The sequence below is a fragment of the Cheilinus undulatus genome, linkage group 1 (genome assembly GCF_018320785.1).
Source record: "Cheilinus undulatus linkage group 1, ASM1832078v1, whole genome shotgun sequence".
Lineage (NCBI taxonomy): Eukaryota > Metazoa > Chordata > Actinopteri > Labriformes > Labridae > Cheilinus > Cheilinus undulatus.
The window spans coordinates 34,613,273-34,634,751 of NC_054865.1; the positions used below are offsets into that span (position 1 = coordinate 34,613,273).

Genomic DNA, 21,479 nt, shown 5'->3' on the forward strand with positions numbered 1-21,479 from the left:
CCCAGCCTGGTTTCAGTGTTTTTAAAGTTTTTCTGTGTTACATAATGTTCTCCAACGATTTTTTTTATGACTGTAGCTATGTTTAGAAGACCATTGGTTGATTACAGACTGGTATATGTTCAATTTTAGTTTGATTGTTTTTTAAAACCTTTAATTTATTTTCGGTGGCAGCAAACAATCACGTGTTGTCCTCACAGGTCAAAAATGCCCCACTTTGGTTGTCTCATTATAAAGCATAAGTAAATTTATCACCCATTTCTGTGTTTAGACTTTTGAACCAAAAATTTTTCAAGTAATTTGCTAGAATATTAAAATTGTTTATATAATTTTAGTTCTGCAGTTCTATGCTGTCAGTAACAGGAAATTAAGCTCTTTAGTGTCAAATTTAGCAGAAACAATACAATATTTGAATTGAAGTCACAAACTCATGAACACTTAATGATGGATTAGCACCAACAGGTCCATTGTTTTGAAAATATCAATCCTTTTTTTAAAGTCCAAAACTGACCTGGTCTAGTTTGTCTTGTTTTACAGCATGAAATCTATTATAAAATTTTTATGTTTCATATTTTTAGGAGACTTTAATCTAAGTTCTTATTTTTGGTATTTTTGATCAATGATCAGGTTTACATTTATCTAGCTCCCAATTTTGGTGTAAAATAAACAGAAATTCTCCATTCATTTGGATCATTACAAACTGGTGCATGATCAGTAGTAGTCAGGATAATCACAGACTATATCTGATTTAATCTATTCACAAAGTTTAAGTTATTTTGTAACTTTGATTAAACTGTTGATTTTTTTTTCTCCCTCAATTGACACAAGCAAATTTTCAGAGTTTCTGCATCTGTAAGTGACTTTTTATTTTAGCCTAAAATGTATGACACTACTAGTAAAGCTAATTTTACTGTCTTACTCTAAGCATGCCCAGGTGACATTTTTGACTGTAGCATGAGGTCAACCCCAGAATCTTCTTGCAGCAAACATCAGAGCCAGGTGAAAAAAGTGGTGTCAATGGACACATACTTCTCAATTCATTTACTGTTGAATGGTCTGTTCTCTCCATCTATTTTTTGGCTTAGGCGTATACTGCAATTTTCATCCGACTCCTTAACAGTCGAAGTGGAATGTCAGCTCACACTGTGTGACTCAATCATTTACAACACACGATCATCACCCGCGATCGATGTGCTCAGGCCACAAGTTGAGTGCTTGCTCTGCATGAGTGAAATTGGGATGGACTGTAACCAATGTCAGATGAGTTTCTTTAAAAAGTCCCATAGACAGAGGTTGAAGTGAGATCTATTGTCTCATTTTTTCACTTCAAATAGCTACAAGCAGCAACAAAACCTCTCATTATCTCTTTCTTGCCCATAAACAGCATCAACAGCAAACCCTACCAGCAGCTAAATAGTAACAAATATTCAGCTGGAGGTCTGTGGGTAGGCCTATTTCCTGCTTGCTCATTGTGATGGTGAATGATGCACAATCAGGCTGTAAGTCAGCTCGACTTCCAAGTGAGTCATGCAACTCAAAATCCATGTCTGAATCAGCTGAAAATTGCACAGTGTGCGCCCAGCTTTACGTGTTAAATTTGTGAATTAATGTGACAGAGAATCAAACAAATATAATATGCATACAATATTTTATTAAAAATGTTGTGTGGATCATTTTTAAAGCATTTGAAGTCTACTCAAAGAGCCACCTAAATGACCTCAGGGGCCTGACCCTTGACCCAGGGACTCCAATTGAATAGCCTGAAAGTAGAGTATTTGCAAAGTGTGTGGTAGGGAACCATCCATGTTATTTTTAGGTGACTACATCAGGGAAAACCCATATTTATTTGGTAAAAACTTTTGTGAACAGGTCAAAAATGACCTGAGGACGACATAAAGGTTAATCATACATATCAGAATAAACTGTGTTTATTTTTTCTCACAAAGAAATCAGTCAATTTGATCATTTTTATTGGCATAAAATCATAAAAATGGTGAGCAAAATGGACACTGGACAAACAAACTTCACAGTAAAAAGTTTATTGCTACTTGGCTTAAAGTTAATTTAAAAACAGCTCAACTGCTCAAAAGGAATGATAGCAGCATTTAAAATCAAACAACAACGATCTTTCACCGTCAAAGATCACAGGAGTACAATTCTGTCTGAAACACAGCAAAAGTGCTCATTGTTAGTTTTGTTCCTAAATAATTTTGAACATCAAACGGAGTGTTAGCAGGAGTCCTTGTGCTAAACCTAAAAAGCCTTAGATATGCTCCATTATGGACAAATCAGTCACATTTTTGTATGCAATCTATGCTTTTATGTTGATTTATATTAAGGGCATGCTTTCAACATTAATATAGTTTGATTAGTACCTCAGATTAAAGTACCATGACAAGTGATATTTTCTGTAGAATCCCGATCATTTATCATCTGTTAGTGGAGGGGGAATATATAGATTTGCATGAAACAATTAAGTACAAAAATAAACATCAGATTCTTGGCATTGAGAAAAGAAAATATTCAAGCATTTCTAGAAAATAATATAGGGAAAGGAACAGTGAGATTAAACAATGGCTACTTTGGTCACACGTTAAACAACGAGAGCATCTTGGGTCAGTGTCACTCATCCCGCAGATTTACAGTCAGTCAATTTTTCACACAGGCATGCATACGCTTACTGTACATGTGCACTTAAATTACACAGAAACACGGACAGTTTACAAGATTGTAAAGATGTGAGCAGAAAGGAAACGATCCCTTACAGATGGTAATGAGTCAGCGGATAAAAAGACACAGACTTACTGGAACACAGACACTCTATTTTGATGCACAAAGGGATAATGAGCATTATAGAAAGATATTTGAGAATTAAAGGGAATATTTTAAGCTGATGCACTGTCTCCTGTCCTCCCTCCTCCTGTTTCTATGCACACAGATGGCATATGTACATGCACACTGATTAGCACACTGATGGATCATTGTTCAAATATACTTCATCTTTGATATGTGTACAGGACAAGACAGCAGGTGAGTATGTGGAGTCAACCAGGAGAGTCACAGAATTAGTGTACAGCCGTATACAAAACCAGACTTTAATAGGTGGAAGAGCACTAAATCTAAGAGTGCAGTGCAGTCCCAGTGTGATTTGACAGGAAGAACTGAATCAAATGAATAATGAATAAAAGGTAAAACTAAGAAAATAATTACAATGTAATGCAGTTTACACATACAATCCCACATGCATACTCATACACACATCAGTCACAAGTCATTTTCAGACATATTTAGAAAGTGTTCATGTAATTTAAGGTGAAATGAAGCTATGACAGACAGATATAGATTTATATATACAGTTGACATTTTGCATATTTGTATGAGTGAATTCCCAACATCAGTTGTGAACACCACTATTTTATAAAAGCTAAAACAAAGTTCCATGTCTCCTTTTAAAAGTTCAGCTTTCCAATGTTTTCCAGGTGTGTGCTGACATTTTTCACAATCATTATCTGTCTTACAGCTTTTCTATCTCCTCCTGTGGCACACTGATCCATGTTTCACTACCATCGGTTCAGATGCCAGACACCATGTGTGGGTTCTGATACTGGGGATTTGGCCACAGTCTGACCCACTGAGTCTCAAGGTGTTTGGTATTTTAAACCCTGCACAAAGTGACTGGAAATAAATTCTCAGAACCAGAAATATAACTTCCAAATGTATAATTTAGAAACAGAAAAAGAAACTTAAGTTGAAATTGGTGTCTATTGCAGAGAAAGCATTTTATCAATGCTTCCATAGGGATCAGAGCAACAATTATCTCAAAGTACTGTTTTAATGGTTTCCTACTCCTATCAGGGTATTTAAGAGAAAGCTTCTTGGGTATAGTAGATGGCTACGAATAAGTCATGATATGTGTAAATAATGAAGTACATACAAACAACTGCAATTCCTCGTCTGCAAGGACAGGGCCCTGTGACTTTTGTTTATATGGACAGAGTTACTCAAGCAGATCCTGTTAGAGTACTAATGATGTCTTTACTGCTGTTTGTGGTGCTGATGTTAAATAGTATCAATCAAGGCATTTGGTAAATTCAGATGTAACTGACAGCAAAAAAAACATTATTCCTATTGGCTATGTATTCTAAGACAAGAGGTGATATGTTGGGTTGAGGACACTCAGCGACACAATGTCGATAAATCTCTCTTATATTAAATCAAACTGAAACTTAATATTAAATTTGGTCTTTAAAAAGTGCTTTCATCAGTTCAATTCTGAAAAAAAAACACAAAAAACTTGAAGAAAACAAGGAAAAGTTCAGACTTAAGGCATGGTCACTGAGCTTATCACTCATTCCTGTGGAGGAGAAAAAACTTGAGGGGCTGCTTTAATGAACAATATATAGTCCACATAGATCCTTCGTCATAAGAAAACATCAAAGGGAAAAACAAAGAGCTCATCCTTTCAATAATAAATATTAAATATTGTTACTTTAAGGCTAAAGGGAATACTCAAAGGTCCAGCTGTGTGAAAGCTGTGAAATGCCAGTGATGTGTAGAAAATATACATATATATTGTAGTAATCACTGTCATGAGCAGTTAACCGCTTCGACCTTCTGATGACCACAGCGACACTAAGCTGTCTTCTCTTTTGGCACAAGGTGCAGGCAATCTTAAGATTCAAAGGCTGTATGATATTCACTGATACTTTAAATTATAATGGAGCGTATAGTGACTCACTTTCAGAATAGTTAAAGTCCCTGTAAAGTGGTTAAAAAAAAAAAAAAAAACTTTATTATAGGTTTGTTATATGACAGGCCATTGTGTTATGAACCACCACGCTAAATTTCAGTCATGAAAAATACCTCTAAGTTTATAAAATTAAGCTTCAAAATCATGAAAAATGAGGCAGTAAATCTGCTCTAGGGTGGTGTGGGCATGTCAGGTGAATGAGCTGAAGCCACACGCACTTACGAAAAACACAATCCTCTCAAATTTAAAAAAAAAAAAAAAAGTTTCTGATCAGAACCTAGCTGCCTGGCTCTGTGCCAGAACAGCGAGGCAAACTCACATGTAGATCTCAGTGTTTTCATACATTTACAGCAAACTTATTCCAATATAACCAGTGTGTTAAAACACAATTTGGGGATTTCACTTTACAGGGAATTTAAATATGACAGTAAATGTTTAAAAAAATATTGGACACCAGTGATGCCAACAGCAAAACCAATTTAAACCAGCTTTAACTTAATGGGAAGCAAATGTAACACTTAACCTGTGTGGTTTAATCACAGCACCTTTAAGCGTTTATATACCAAGGATCTGTAAATAGCTTATATGAATTGAATGTTTGTGAAAATAGAACTTTGTCAACTCATAGCAAGATATAATTTGCTTCTATATCATAACTTATAGTGCACATGTGTGGTTCTGCCATAGAACTTTATAACATCGTATGTACACTGAATAGATCTAGTTCTGCTTTTAACAGGCCAAAATAAAACATGGATCGTGTCTGAATGTATGAGCTTTGAAAGCAAAGTGTAAAAATATATAAATGCCAAATGTAAACATGTTAATAAGATAATCTTCAGGGGCAAGGGAAGATGTCTAATATTTTCAAAAAGGTAGCAGCCTTCAAAATTAAGATGCACTTCAAAGTACAACCTTAACACCAGTGGAGTTATTTCACAGTACATGCAAATACTGTACCATCTCTCAGTGCTTGACAACATACTGCATGGTTAATTTTTGTGCCATTACTTGTTTGTTAAAGTGACTGATATTAAATAATATATGATTTCCAAACAACCAATCTACTGTTCAGTGATCAATAAACTGAATAAATTTGAGTAATACTAGGATAATCTGAGACAGTGCATAATCAACACTCAAAACTACATATTAAAATAAAGGTTGAAGTATTTTTTTCAATTTTACACTTGCCCTGTACAGTTAAAAGGCTTTGATATAATTTTGACATCCATTCAAAATGCATCTCTCCAAATAGCAACACTTCTTGAATTTAACGCCAGCAGCTCAAGCACACCATTAAGCTGGGTGCTAGTTTTAAGTGTGATTCACACTTGTTAGAATTTTTATATTTATAAAGATTCTCTTTATACTGATTGGGAATGTGAAATAAAATCCTACCATGACAAAACTCATGATGCAAATGCATTCATTCAGTCTCTTCCTATGCACCTTACAAGCATATTTATGTGGTCTAAATTCCTTTTCAAGCCACAGGAACAGGCAGAGAGCAGAAGCTGTGTCGGCACTGGTCTTTCTAAGACACTGCCCTGCTTCAAATTTAACTAGCAAAGTTCACGTCTTCTAACACAGCCTGGATGTGGGAGAGCTCTGGGCAGAGTCTTCTGCAGTAGGCACTTTTTCAGGTTTCAGTCACAGGGCTTCACTCGAGGACTTCAGAAATCACAGACCCTTCATGGAGAAGATCTGACCATACTCAACACAATCCCTACACTCCCAGTAGATTGCTTTCCTTCGAAAGTAAAGGGAAATGTTGCCAACACGTTTAAACACACAAGATGCCCCTTTTCAAGTCAGGCTTGTTTTGTTCTATCATCGCCAGCAATCCTGCTGTGAACTATGTCGCTGCTTTTACCTCAGACCCAGCACGTAAATCCATTTTAGCCTCACACTGATGTGTAACTGATGACTTTCAAGGTCCCACGGGTTTGCTCTGCCTCCACAAATGGCAACTTGAGTCAGAGTATCCCAGATTTAGGAGAAAAACTCACCGTCTCTTAAATGGCACTATCAAAGTTGCAGCCATATGCCCTGTTGTGTCTCCCTTCTAGAGCGCGGTATCGTAGACTTCCTGCTGTAAGATGGGGACTGGGCGTGGACCTGGGACTACATTAGGGGCAAATGCAGGTGGATGTGGGTGATCCCACACTGGGTCCTTTAATGACGGGGGTATAGAAGGTAAAGGTGGGGCTGAGACCAGAGTGGTCTGGCTTCTCAACTGCTCTCTGACTTCCTGCTCCAGACTGGGAGGTACAATAAGCTGATCTTCAGGGTCCTGCTGTGCTGGAGCAGTGAAGTACCCAGACTTCTTCTTGGGAGCCTCCAGTGCAACCTCGATAAGATTATGACTGTCCTCAGGGGCAACCACAGAGCCATTGGACAGCTTCTTTCCAAACAGGCTGGATGTGGAAGGAGACTTCTTAAGGTCGGCGATCTCTCTCCCACATACAGCCAGCAGGCAACCGTTTGTGGCAGAAACTACCACGCTGTTTTGTCTGCGCATTTTGCCGTTGGGATAGTCAGAGCCCCGGTTTTCTAGGTTCAAGTCTTTGGGGCTGTCGGGGGCTCCTGAGCGCAGCTGGAAAGCACAGCAGTGGATGTCAACCTCCACTTCTAACTTGCTGCCATTGGAGATGACACCCTCTAGAGGAGCTTCATCGTCACTGTCCAGTCCATTGTCAGACTGGTTACTGGAGAAGGTAGCAGAGGAGGGCTGCCGCTGGAACAGGCCTGGGTGGGTGCCTGTACTTGGAGCGCCTGGAACCATGATCCCACAGAGTGTAGTAGCAGGATGCAGGCTACAGCGTCTCTCTGGACGAGCTGCAGGCCCAGAGGAAGGGTGCTCATCTGAAGCAGTGGATCCTGCCTCACTGCCCACTTCTGAGGCTGATGTCTCACTGCTGAACTCAGATACAACACCACTGCTAGATGAAAGGGTGGCTGTGTCACTGGGACCTGGGGTCACAGTCACAGGGGCAGGAATGGTAGGGGGAACCCGTGGTTCAGTTGTTGAGACAGGCGGCTCGCAGGTACAGCTGTCCTCGCCTATATGCAGGGACACCACCACAGCCTCAATGTTGTCCTTGCAGCCATAACTCTGAGCAAGAGAACACAGCTTCTTAGCAGCAGCACGAGGATCCCGCACTGCCTGCACGGTGCAGACGGCCTCCTGGAAAGAGACACGTTCGAACAGCGCTCTATTCCCCAGGATCAAGAACTCATCCCGGGAACAGAGAGGCTCAGTGTGCACCCAGGGCTTTGGAAGCACCCAGGGAGACAGATAAGAGCAGCCCAGCAGGCGAGAGCAGCATGTCACTCCGCTCACTTTGTTATCCTACAAAAGACAGGAGCCATTAGAATCAATCAACATCATATTACATAACCCCCTGAAAATGAAACAGGATCAAAAGTTCTACATAATTCATCCTTGTATAAGAAATCAATGTAAGGATAGCTGTACCTCTGTAATAATGGCTTTACTGAGTTTAACTCTCTCCATTTCCTCTGTGCAGTTCTCCAAACTGTAAACCTTTGAGAGAGGAACAGGTCGCCCACCTCTGCATAGCACGGCCTGGCATGTTCCCACATTGGCCACAGTGAGGCTGAAGTAGCCTCCTGGATCTGAAGGCTCATGGTGAATATAACACAGCAGGGCGGAAGCACCTAGTTTCTGTCCAGCCATACCAAGTTTTCTACCAAATAGAATCACACAGAAAAGCTGCAGACAAACCAACTAAAAAGGGCCTAAAACAGTTTAAATACAGTAAATGACAAAGCACATTAATCATTGTGTTACCTGTGTGAGGTGAGAAAAGTGTTGCACATGTAGACACTGTCAATATTGGCATGCTGGAGCTCCTCACACAGCACATCTCCCATGGTGCACTGTAGCAGCCGAGGCACTTCCTCATTGCGGTCTCCGTCAAATATCCCATAGCATGCTTCCACTCCGTCACCAAAGCGATCCACAGCGAGCACAGACACACACAACCTGCACACCACACATTAACAATCTGATGAATCAGCAGCTCCTATACAGAGGTAAACCTCATGCATACTTCAGCATGTGACACTGCAACCCCAGGCCAAAGGAAACCGCGGGGGTGACAGCTGATGAAAGACACCACTCTGTGGCCCCCTGTTGTGGCCATGACCCTGCAGAAACAGCCGGGCTCACCAGGCTCTCAGTGGTGCCCATAATACTGTAAGAGGAACTGAGTCCAGGAGAATTACTCGTCACCACTGAGCATCGCTTAAAAAAGGTCCACTGACTGCTCAGACACCAAAGCTAGGAGCCTGTGATTCAAGTACTGACTCAGAGTTTTTTTTTAACCTTTATTTAACCAGGAGAATCCCATTGAGATTAAAAACCTCTTTTTCAAGGGAGTCCTGGCCAAGAGGCAGCAAAGTTCAACACACAGTATACACCTGCTCTATCCTCTATCAAAACAGGAGAAAATAGATGTATACTGAAGGCAGCAAAACATGATTTAAATTATGATCTGACCAACACTAAAGGACTCATGGAAAAGCTAAATAAAGCATACAGATTACAATAAAAATCAAGTATCTGTATTAAAAGTTTTAGTAGTATTAGGTGGTAAAAGTGTTTTTTACGCTGTAAGTGCTTCTTTTTCTATATGGCTATTTAGAAAAATAAGTTTTCCTACTTGTTTTCTGAAGAAAACTGTTAAAAAACAAACACATGGAGAAGTACCCACTTGTTTCTTTGGCCACTCATTTCAGAGTAACCATGGTTCCATGGAGTTGGGGCACTCAGTGAGTCTCCTGGTGATGCAGTGGATTTCTGGTCCAATTTAAGAGTTGGGATGTGACTAACAAATAAGAAGAAATAAAAAAGAATGCATGTTAGTTGAAGGTTTATATACATGACTCATTTTCTGCCTCCTCTAGTCACACAGCAACATCTTATTTTTATTATTACAGCATGTCAAAATGATTTCCTAAATGACTGACTTCCTGCAAGCAGTGTTGATTTTGACAGCTATTTTTAATTCTAGCCTCAGTCTTAGTATTTGGATTAAATGCATTCAGTTTTAGTCACATTTTAGTAATTTCTACTCTTTATAGTTTTAGTCTAGTTTTTGTTTGACAAAAACTCAAAAACATTTTAGTCTAGTTTTAGTCCATAAAAAGTCTTCACATTTAGTCTTAACTTATAGTCCAAGCATTTATTCTCTTGCATGAAGCTGCTAGCAAATTATGGTAGTGTGGAATTTTCAATCAATTATTTTATTTAAATTGTCTTGGAAACAGTGTATATAGGTGATGGTTATGCAAAAATAAAAATACAAAATTCAGAGGATGCATGCTTTACATGGATAGTCAGCATGCCCCTGGAACCTCCAAAGTTTGAGCTAAGCCCCAACCCTGGTCTAGGTGTTAGGCCTGCCTATGGCTCCAGTAAGTCTTCTGAAGACTAAAATCCAAATCAAGGATATTGCTGGTCATATTTTACTTTACACAACGTCAGTAACCAATGACTAAACTGCTCCGGATTTTCTGTCACTCACCTAAAGAGGTTTAGGGTTTTGTGTTCCAGCATCAGGCTGCTGTTGCCTGTCAGGTCCAGCTCCTGCAGAGTAGCGGGCAGCGATTCAGGCAGCTGGATCTCAGTCAGCTCATTACAGCTCAGATCTACGAGCTATCAAAATACAAAATACACACAAGTTAACACAGTTAGAGCATAATCACACACACTCTAGCTGAGAAAATAAAACAAGAGAAAGTCTGACCTTGATCTCAGGCAGGTTGAGGATCTCTGGGAAGACAGTGATGTGGTTGGAGTGTGCTATGAGGGTGTGCAGTCTCTTACAGCTGGACACAGTGGAGGGGATGGTTTTTAGCTTGTTCCCACTTAGATTAAGCTCTTCCAGCAGTTCCAGCTTACTGAGCTTACTGAGGGCACACACCCAGTGGAATGACATCGCAAACAGGAAAATAAAGACAGAAAAATGTGAACGACATAATAATAAAATAAGTTAAAATGAAGACATTAAAGCCAACTTATTAAAAACTGGCAGTGACATAGAAAATAAGCTATCAGACCTGGCAGGGAAGGAGAGCAACTGGTTGTAGGCGATGTGCAGGATCCGTAGGTTCTGGTGTCCAACTAACACAGCACCGCAGTTCTCGTTCAGGTTGTTCCCTGTCAGATAGAGCTCTTGGAGAGTGCTGAGGCTTTCCTCTGATTGACTGCTGGGAGGAATATTTTCCAGGGCATTTGCTGACACATTTAAGTGCTTTAGGCTGTGAAGGACGACAATAAGAAATGAGAATGCATCAAAAACACACACAGGAAAGAGCACTAAAAAGGGCTGGATTTTTGTCCGGCAAAGTCATTTAGACTTTAAAAACTTTCGTGTGTTTCAGAATCAAGTTCATGTTCTTTATGACACCAGTTAAAATGAGCTTTGCCCCATGATACAGATGAGTCCCCAGAGCAGATCCTTTAAATATAAACAGCTGAGTACTGGTAGTAACAATGATTACACAACAATATCAAGACGTCTCACTTATCCCTACTACAGTTGGCATGACGAGGACATTATTTACATTATTTACTGAGCATTTGTTGCTCTTGTGCAATCTTTATTTTCAAGTCATTGTTAGTGCAAATCACATACTGAACAGTAATAAGACCTGTCACTGAACCATGAAAGAGTAAATTATAGTCAGAAATTGTTAAATTAATTTTAGCAGTTCAGCTGTTGGCATCTCACTGGTTACATCCTTTTTTAGAAGTATGCATCCGCACATTTATGAATAAATCAAAAAGGTTAAAAGCATACCAATAGTTTTTATCTACAGCAATCATTTGTTTCCATCAGCTTGCAGTCTAACTTCTTTCTCTTTTGAGCTCTGCAGCTTTTGGACCACAAATCAGGAAACCCATCATGCACAAAGCAGTCCCTACCATTATGTCTCAGCATTAGAGACAGTGAAGTACATTAGAGCATTTGAACTGCTAATGGGTGTTAAGTGATTTACCACACAGGAAATAGGAGGGCAAATAAAGCTCCGGTTACGGTCTGGAATGCGCCATTGATTTTGACCACAATCCCTTCATACAGTCCATATTTCATTCCCAAAACCATGAGCTGTGACACAGTATGGTCATCAGCAACCAAACAAGGAACACTGTAGGGAAAAATTTCAGAGTAGAGGGGCCAGCTCCTGAAAAAGTCGAGTAATTGCTTGAATGGGCTTATAGAAAGAACTGAAGACAAAGATCTGTAGAGAAACAGGACTTCAGAGACTCACTTTAAGGCCTTGTAAAACAGACTCTCTGGGAGCTCAGCTAGCTTGTTGTGCTGGAGGTCCAAGACTTCCAGAGGGATGTGATCAAGTAGGTCAGGCACTCTCTGCAAACGATTGTTCCCCGCCAGCAGCTTTCTCAAACTCAAGCTGTTGAGCAGTCTGTCAGAAACCAGAGGAGGCGTTAGAGACAAGCAAAATAAGAAAAAACAACTACAAAAAAGAAAAAGAACCAAGGAAAATTGTCTCCATCTGCAGACTTGACTACTTGTGAAGCTGGAAGGAGAGGAGCTTTTTGTAAATAATCCTTTGGTGAACAGCTCGGCTGCCCTTACAGACTGACACAGTGGCATTCAATTCCATCCTGAATCCATTCACATGTGGAATCTTTTACAACACACACTTGAGATTGGCACTCTCCTATCCCTGAGACAATTAGAGTCACTTATTTACAATTATTTTGATTTGGTTTGTGATTGTTTCTCCGAATACAATCTTTATTATTTGTGCTAATATATGTGATCAGACTTCTTTAATTCTGTAAATCAACATCATTTAAATGAGGGAAACCTCAATGATCCTTGAGATTTAAATAAAGGTTGTTGAAGAGAATTTGTGGTTTATGGTCTTTGTGTTGGCATGTCACTGTTGTGGAATAAAAAATTGGTAAAGAAACGATGGCTCGAAGTGAAAGAGTCTAGGTGTTACAAAATTTCAGCATAGATTTTTTTATTTTAAGTAGTTTACATTGACACTATCTTTCACAAAAAGATATGTTTCTATTAAGCCTTTCTATATGCTCTATATTATATGTCTCTATTCTTCTTCATCTGCAATTTCTCTTCTATAAGAAATTCCTACAGAGAAAGTTTTCAAAAGTGGTCCAGCAAAATGAGCAAGCTAACACCAGCATGACGATGTGTAATGTAACACCTGCTCATCTTATTCTGGACTGCAAAGCAATCTGTCAATTACACACAGCTGAGTATATTTAAATTATGCAACATAAAAGGAGAAGTCTCAGCAATTCAGGGTCAGTGAGAACAAGATTTAAAATAAGGTCAATAACCTGGAAGGAAGCTCAGACAGCAGGTTGTGAGTGACGTCCAGCATCTCAATTTTTCTGCAGTCACACACCCAATCCTGAAGGTACTCCAAAAGGTTCCTGTCTCAACACACACAGTCACACAAAGGAGGAGACACACAGAAACACTCAAACTGAGCAGAGGAGAGGTTTTTCTAAGTTGATATGATGACCCGGTTTCTAATGTATGAAAAAATGCATTATTATCTAGCAGAGTAACTTGAGAACATAAATGATCTAAATCCAAATTTCAAAATGCAATGTGAGTTTGAAAGTTCAGTAATCAAGGTCATAATAACATTCAGCATCATAAAGCAATTCTCAAATCTTGTGACAGCTCAGTCTGAAAGGCAGACAAGAATTCATGCAGGTAAGGTCAATATTTTCAATAAAAATGTATCACTGCACAGCTTTTGTACAAACTGATTAAAAAAGGGGAAAATAGAGCACACTTGAAGAAAGTAAAGAAAAAAGTAAAATAAAGATTGCTTAAGGTCTTCTTAACAATAGAATTTGTTTTCACATACAAAAACACATTATCCTGATTTTATTCTACTTTCTTAGGTGTTTTCTGTAGCCCTTGAGTTCTTGTATATTTTGTGCTCTGTTGTATGTGTCTAGTGTTATTTAGTCAATTACCTTTTGTGTTTCACCATATTTTGTATGATTTCCAATGTGTTTAATATACATTCTACCTTTGGAGTTTTACCTTGTATCCTCCTATGTTTCAGGATTTTGACTTCCTTTGTATTTTATTCTAGAGTTTTAACTCCCAGTGTTTTGTGTTACATTCTTTGTGTAGTAGATTTCCCAGGTCTTAGTTTCAAGTATCTAGTGTTTTCTTTTGTAATCCATGTCCCTCCCTGTGTTTGAGTGTCCCTTGTGTTGTGTTCTTTGTATTCCCTTTGGTTGTTAGTTTGTTGCCTTTGTATCCTCCTGTGTTTTCAGTGTTTCCTAGTTGTAGTTTCTAGTGTACTTTTTTGTTGTCCTTCAGTCCTTGTGCATTTCTTGGTACTGTCTTGTGAAATGTTCCATGTTTCCTGTTTTATTTTGTAGTTGCCTTCCCTTGTATGTGTTTCCAGTTTTTCTTCCTGTCTCAGTTTCCCTCTACTGTGATTACCCTGGCTGTGTCCGAAACCCCTCACTCATTCCCTCATAGTGAGCAGCATATAGTGGACTGTATAGTGGACTCAACAGCGAAAGACAAAAATGATTTCGGACACTACTCCAGCTGTGGGAAATGACATCACCGTACCACAATTAAAACTTTATATATATATATATATATATATATATATATATATATATATGTATATTCACTATATAGTGAATAGAGAGTGGTTTCAAACACAGCCCCACACTAGTTTCACCTGAGTCTCGTTAACCACACCTGTCTCTCCTTGTGCAATCACTCCCTGTGTATTTAGTTTCTGTGTGTCTCCCTGTCCTTGGTCAGATTGTTGCATGTCTTCCCAGTGTGAACCTCAGTGTGGACCTTACTCCTCGTGCCTACTGTGTTTTTTGCCTATTGTTGGACTTTGCTAAAGTAAGTACTGTTGATTAGATTTTTCCCTTCGTGAATCCTTAGTTTAGTTATTCTATTGTGTTGGACTTTATTTATTTTTTGGATTTTCCTTTTTGTTGGAATTAAATCATTTTGAGTTTTCTGCATTTGGGTCCTCTCCTGAGTTTTTTGCAAAACATGACAAAAAACCTTTTATACTTTGTCATGTTAACACTATGCACAACCAGATAAATGAACATTAAGATGCAGGATCTATTTTTAGACTGAGAGCCTCTGTTACAAAATCTGTGAACACAGAGTCTATGGACACTCCTTATACCCAGCCAGAACTCACTGTGATAGGTCCATGTGTGTCAGCTGGTTTGGGACTGGATAGATGTTGACTGTTGTGAGGCCTGTGGGCAGATAAAAGCAGTGATAAGCAGCTACACATCTGGGCTGTTCATATGTGTTTATATGATTAATGTTTCACAAGGGAGAAGGGCCTGAGCAAACATACAGACAGTCAGTAAGGCAACAGCGGCTAGTTGACGCTCTATTTGACTCACGGTTGCTGCTGGCACTAAGCATGCGCAGAGTGAAGCCACTGAGTGTGAGTGTCCCCAGCTGGTTGCGTTGACAGTACAGAGTCTCCAGGTTGCAGATAGAGCTCAGGTCTAGTGAGTCCAAGCGATTGTCCCGCAAGTCCAGCTGGGTCACCTGGCTTACTGCCTCGAGGTTCTCAGTTTTTACACAGCGCAGCCCGTTCAGTCTGCATTTAAGGGAGGGCAAGAGATGAAATATCACTAGTTATTCCTTCTGGAGCTGGGAAATAATTAGACAAAGCATTATGATGAAATCAGATTGAATGCACTGAAAGTCACTGATTTCATCCTTGCAAAAAATGACAAAAAACAGTAGTAGCTGGGTATTGCAATGGTGTTAAAGAAATATGAAATGTGCAAAAATTAACACATTATTTCCAGGATAACTAATAAAAACAGTACTGAAGATCAAATCAGAAACAGAAAGATGATTTTTTTAAAATGTGGAAAAACCTTGAAATAGTGCAGCAATCTTTTAGAAAAATCTTGATAAAAATAAAGAGGAAAGGATAAAAACATTTTTACACAAACCACACCTTAAAGTGTCAATAGAAATCTAAGACAACTGTAAACAACCGAGATGTCGTGTTTGTTGAATGGAACAGTACGACCACTCCTCTACAGCTCCATTTATAACACTTGGATCAACGTTTCTATGTTTTTTTCATCCTGAGTTCATGACTCCATGCTAATACTTCACTGAGAGCCTGAATGGGATTTTCATCCTATCTGTACTGTTAATGAACTATAACTCATCTTTTATGAGAGCTGCCAGCCCACCAATCTACCACAGATGCACCTTTATAGCGTTGGTCCAGCGCTGCCATATAACCAGGACCAGCTGATCTCACGCAAGCTCTCATCAACTAATAGCCAGCTGATTCACTCTAAGTACACTATTGGCTAATTGCACTCATGCTGCCATTTTTAAACTGCCCTAGCCTAGCTATGCTTTAGTGCTCCCTCTGCAAGCTGCTTTTTTCAACCCTCCTCCACCCCAGCTCCTCCTTTACGCTACACTAGTGTCGTTCTTTTATCACTGATAGTTGCTTTGCTATCATTTATTTTTGCTTCTCTCCCTGCCTCAGGCTTTCCCTGTAGGCAGATGAAGAGCAGGAACTGCTTGATGCTTTCTACTTAGGCTCATGGAAGGGCGGTGGGATACCAGAACGGCCACACTGCCAAATATAAATAACAGCAACAAGCGCTGTAACTGCTAATAAAGAAAAAAATTTATAACCACAAATCATGTGTTTCTTGACAAAGTGGTGCTGACTGAAATATAGCCTGCCATTGCCAAACCACAACTTAACTAAAACTAGATGACTGGCTGGCAGTGAGTACAGCACTGGTGGCTGTTTGCTGGACACTCAATCCCCAACTGTTCCCATGGAGCTGCTGAGAGGCCAACAAATAAATCTGACTGCAGTTGTAGGCAGCTCCCAGGTGTGAACGAAGACGTGAAGCAGGGCAATGAAGAAAAACTGCTGTGCTCAGCTAGCCTAGCAACTATAAATAATAGGTCGATATAAAGGAAATTCTGAGAAGAAAGGAGGAAATGTTTGTTGTTTTTGAACTGGAGTTTATGTCAGGATATTTATGTTTTTTCAGTGGAAGGGAGGTAACATCCATCCATCCATTTTCTGTACCGCTTATCCCTTTAGGGTTTACAGGGGTGCTGGAGCCTATCCCAGCTGTCATTGGGCGTGAGGTGGGGTACACCCTGGACTGGTTGCCAGGCAATCGTAGGGCTGACATATAGAGACAGACAACCAGGCACGCTCACACTCACACCTACGGCCAATTTAGAGTGATCAATCAACCTAATGAGCATGTCTTTGGTGGTGGGAGGAAGCTCGGAAGAACATGCAAAGAACATGCAAACGCCACATAGAAAGGTCGGAGGCAAACCAGCAACCTTCTTGCTGTGAGGCAACAGTACTAACCCCTGCGCTGCCGTACAGCCTGGAGAGGTGTAAGTAAAAAGAAAAACTTTGAGGGATTATTCTCTTGTGCTCTCTTACTCTCTGAGTGACTGACAGTGTTGCCATCTCTTTACACTGTATTTTTCATATTGATCGACAGAGGAAGAAGAGCTGGAAGAGACTGAGGGAGGGAAGTGGCTAAGAGCTGTTTATGGCCTGGCTGGCCTCTTACCGGAGGTCAACATTTTTCAGGTGGCTCATTCTGGCCAAAGCACACAAATCCAGACTTTCTACTCTGTTCCCAGCCATGGCCAGTTTGTCCGATGCACTCAATCTCTCCAGCACAGCGGGGATATGAGAGAAGTTGTTGAAGGAGAGCCCAAGGCTATTGAGCTGGTTTAGACTGCCCAGCTCGTCAGGCAGGGAGCTGAGATGGTTTCCATCCAGAGACAGCGTCTGCAGACTGAAAGATGGAGAGGAGAACAAAGTAATTTGATTTATTTTCCCTCAATGGAGAAATGAGTGTTTGAGTGCATTTGTAGTCATACAAGTGGACTCAAAGACTCACACTTTACTGAGCAGCATCTTAGAATTGAGCAGAACCACAGAGTGAGAAGACTTCATGTGGTTACACATTGAGATATTCAAACTGCTTCTATATTTAAATGCTAAAAATAAAAAGGCAAGGTATTTCAAATAAAATGTATTTGCTGAAAAATGAGAACAGCAAAAACTTTTAAGCAATAAATGATCAAAAGCCCCAAAAAAAAAACCAAATAAAAAACTTCACAGTTCACAAAACAAGTGAGCAAGATGGAAAACCGTAAAAAAACATACAATAAATATTTACTATCACTCTCTCTGGAGAAAACATAAGAATATGCTTTCTGTTTTGTCTATTTATTTTTCAATGTTCCAACACATTTCACCATACATATTTTACATATTTGTATTTCTATTTAATTGACATTACTTTGTAGAAATCTGGTTTCACTTGACATTTATGAGTTTTTAATTGAATTTCAATTGTTTTTAGTCAAAAAAAAGCCCAATAATATTGGCCATGATTGAATTATGAAATAAATAAAATGGTTACACATCCAGGGAGATGAATACTTTCTATAGGCACTTTACCAAGAAATCCTGTAGTATGGTTTTTGGTTCCAAACATAGCATGTCACGTTCTCCCACGCTGTTTATTAATTTTGATGATGGGTCTTCACTTGAGAGAGTGGATGTGTTTAAATATCTGGGACTCTGGACTGACCCTGAGCTCTCCTTCAAACCACACATTGGTTGTATTTGTAAAAGAACTTACAGTTATCTGGGCATGTTGTATCACTCAATTAATTGCTTTTCATTTTAAGGAAGAGATTAATTTCACAACTTATTTTTCCCATCCTAGATTATGCTGACATTGTTTATCAAAACACTTCAGAGAAAATCCTTAAACCCTTAAATACTTCACATAACTTCCTCTGTAGATTTGTTTTGAGATGTCCATATAGAACACACCTCTGCTTTATGTTTGACTCACTCAACTGGCTTCAACCCAAATCCAAACAATAGTTTCACTGGTTTCAGTTTATTTTTAAATGTGTTCATTTCGATTTTCCACCATATTTAAAACAAGTACTTGCTCCATATACATCTCCACATCCACTCAGGCATATGAATTATCCCTTCTTCACCATTCCTAGAGTTCATTAGGGAATTGGTTGTAGGTCATTTAGTTATAAAGCTCCATCTGACTGGAATAAACCCCGAGTCCATCACATCTTTCCACAGTTTTAGGACAAATCTGTTGCCTTCTTTAAAAACAAGATGCTCATGTTTCAGAGTTATTTATTTATGCATTAATGGGGGTACACAATCATATATGTTATCATATGCTTTGTGAGGATATCTACATGTATGATATATGTGTATGTAGACACATGTTATGTATATGTTCATGTGCGTACATGTATGTGTGTATCTATATCTACATGTATATGTATGAGTGTGTATGCATGTGTATGTATACACAGTATATCTGTAGGTATGTACATGTATCTACATATGTGTACACATATGTATGTATTTATCTGGGAGCTGGGGATGGGGTGTAGGGGCTGAAGAAGTGGGAGAGCTGTCTGTATTTGTTGTTTTTTTGTTTGTTTGTGTTTGTTATGTATTGTAGTTTGTATTGTTCTATGTTTTTGTGTTGGGACCCCCTTGAAAATGAGATTCTGCATCTCAAGGGGCAATCCTTCAATAAACTGAAATTGAATCTGAAGCTCACCTTTGTACAAAAGCAGACCAATATGTCCTATTGGGGTTTTTTCATTTAGAATTGCCGTTTTCTATCAATGTTGCCTTAATTCTAATTTGTACTGGTTTACAATGTGTGGTTGTTTGAGGTATTTTTTATTCATTCATTTATCTATTTGTATTAGAATTTCATATTGACTTTTCTAAGCTTCATTATTTATTACTTTTATATAATTTGAGAGATTTCTGTGGAAGTTGCTGCATAAGCTTGAATATTGAGAATTAATTACTTACACTTACTCGTACATGGCACATTTACTTTTATAATTTACTTTTAAGTTTATTTAGGTTTGTCTGCTTCCAGACCTATCCAAACCTATCTGTTCCTATACTATATTGTTTTATGTGTTGGGTGGAGTGTATGTGTGTCACGGTGTCACTGTGTCCCACCTCTGAAGGCTGCCTATCTGCACAGGGATGGTGTGCAGACTGTTACAGGAGAGGTTGAGTTCAGTCAGAGTGAGGATCTCGCACACACATTCAGGAAACACACCCAGACGGTTGTGAGATAAGTTCAGGCTCTTCAGCTGAGAAAACCTACAAAGAGGGAAACATCACAGAGGACCTGAAAATAAATCTACAAAAAAATTTCAACTTTTTTATTGTTCTTGACTTTTTTTGTGGCATTTTCCCATTTCATTTGTATAAAAGGTTAAAATTACAGAAGTGTTGTAACAATGAGTGAGCACAACAAAGCAACACAATATAATTAAAAATCTGCACATACAATGGGGATGCATTTTTTTCAACCAAAATGTAATCAGAGGCTGCAGTTTAACCAACAGAGAGTTAAATTATGTTGTGCTTTCAAACAGGCAACAGAAGATGACTGGTTAGGCACAGAGAAGTTGAGGAAAGCACTAAAATCATGAAAAGGATCACTAAGAGGTACCACACTAGCATATAAGCTGACCTGCTTTTGTCATCCATGCAGTGTCATGTCTACAGAGCTATTTTTTTCACTCAGGACAACAAAGTAATGGACAAGAAATGTGAATAAAAGAAGATATATGTTGTACCAGCAGATGAAGCTATATACAAATTATAGTAATAGGGAACAATAAAGAAATTAGGTGCTTTAGATTCATTCCCCATATATTCACTGGGGGAGTTGTGTGCTGTTATTTATGCTTTGGGCTTGCACCATGTCACTATGATGGCTATGAGGGCATCTGGAAAAAGTCAGTCAGAGACCTGGCAGCCAAGAAAAGGCAGGGTTCATATTGAAAAGTATTCAGGATCTCCGCTATTTGTACCATAGTAGAACCAGGGAGTGATGTTACTGAATTTAGACTGGCCGTCAAACAGTACAACCAACTGAAATAGATGATGATAGTTTAAATACTCTGATGCCTAAGGAAAAATGTTGTAATCCCCTAAAGTCTCAGCTGCCTTTTTCAACACAAATAAATCATTTCTGATATGTGTGTGTTTGTGTGTGCATGCAGCTGCATTGTGTGTCCACCCTGCTGTCCTGGACTCCAGGTTTTGATGAATGAAGCAGTGCCATACACAGACACAGTGAATCTTCCATATTATTGCTATCATCCTCTCATCCCCTGGGTGCTGTAAGTGATGGAGGTGGCTGCCATGAATCATAACAGCGCCACAATACAGACTTTTTCTCTTTATCAACATATCCCCCTTATACATATACAAACAACCTGGGAGTGGAACTACAGAAGAAGGGGTGTTAACATATCAGATAATGATACAGGACACAAATAAAGAGCCACATAATGGGAAATGATTCAGTTTCCTGCCTTGCTGATAACACAACCTGGACCCATTCTGTTTTGACATGATCTGAAATAAAAAATGTGATGAGCAAGATGCAACAAAAACTTACAAAACAGCACTGCAAAAATCATCAATGAGTTGAACATTGAGACAGCTGAGCTGCTGGAAAGTTTGAGTCTACAATTACTGAAGACTGATTCGAGTAGCATGCTGAGGTCTTTGATAGCAAAAAAGCTTCATGCCTTCTTCCAACAACAGCAAA

The 21,479-nt window shown here is 39.1% G+C and overlaps 1 protein-coding gene across 1 annotated transcript in view; it reads right to left on the reverse strand.

The window, feature by feature from the left end:
• Positions 1-4,968: 4,968 nt before the first annotated feature.
• The window catches only part of phlpp2 (PH domain and leucine rich repeat protein phosphatase 2), a 58,229-nt gene continuing 41,718 nt past the window's right edge, over positions 4,969-21,479 (reverse strand). The window contains exons 7-19 of the mRNA XM_041788523.1: positions 19,868-20,014; positions 17,397-17,627; positions 15,204-15,406; positions 14,990-15,050; positions 13,116-13,211; positions 12,053-12,208; positions 10,838-11,038; positions 10,525-10,687; positions 10,303-10,433; positions 9,490-9,603; positions 8,565-8,759; positions 8,229-8,460; positions 4,969-8,102 (exon numbers count right to left, since the gene is read on the reverse strand). Coding sequence (XP_041644457.1) covers positions 6,816-8,102; positions 8,229-8,460; positions 8,565-8,759; positions 9,490-9,603; positions 10,303-10,433; positions 10,525-10,687; positions 10,838-11,038; positions 12,053-12,208; positions 13,116-13,211; positions 14,990-15,050; positions 15,204-15,406; positions 17,397-17,627; positions 19,868-20,014 — 3,217 coding nt within the window. The 3' untranslated portion in view covers positions 4,969-6,815. The remainder of the gene's footprint in view (positions 8,103-8,228; positions 8,461-8,564; positions 8,760-9,489; positions 9,604-10,302; positions 10,434-10,524; positions 10,688-10,837; positions 11,039-12,052; positions 12,209-13,115; positions 13,212-14,989; positions 15,051-15,203; positions 15,407-17,396; positions 17,628-19,867; positions 20,015-21,479) is intronic.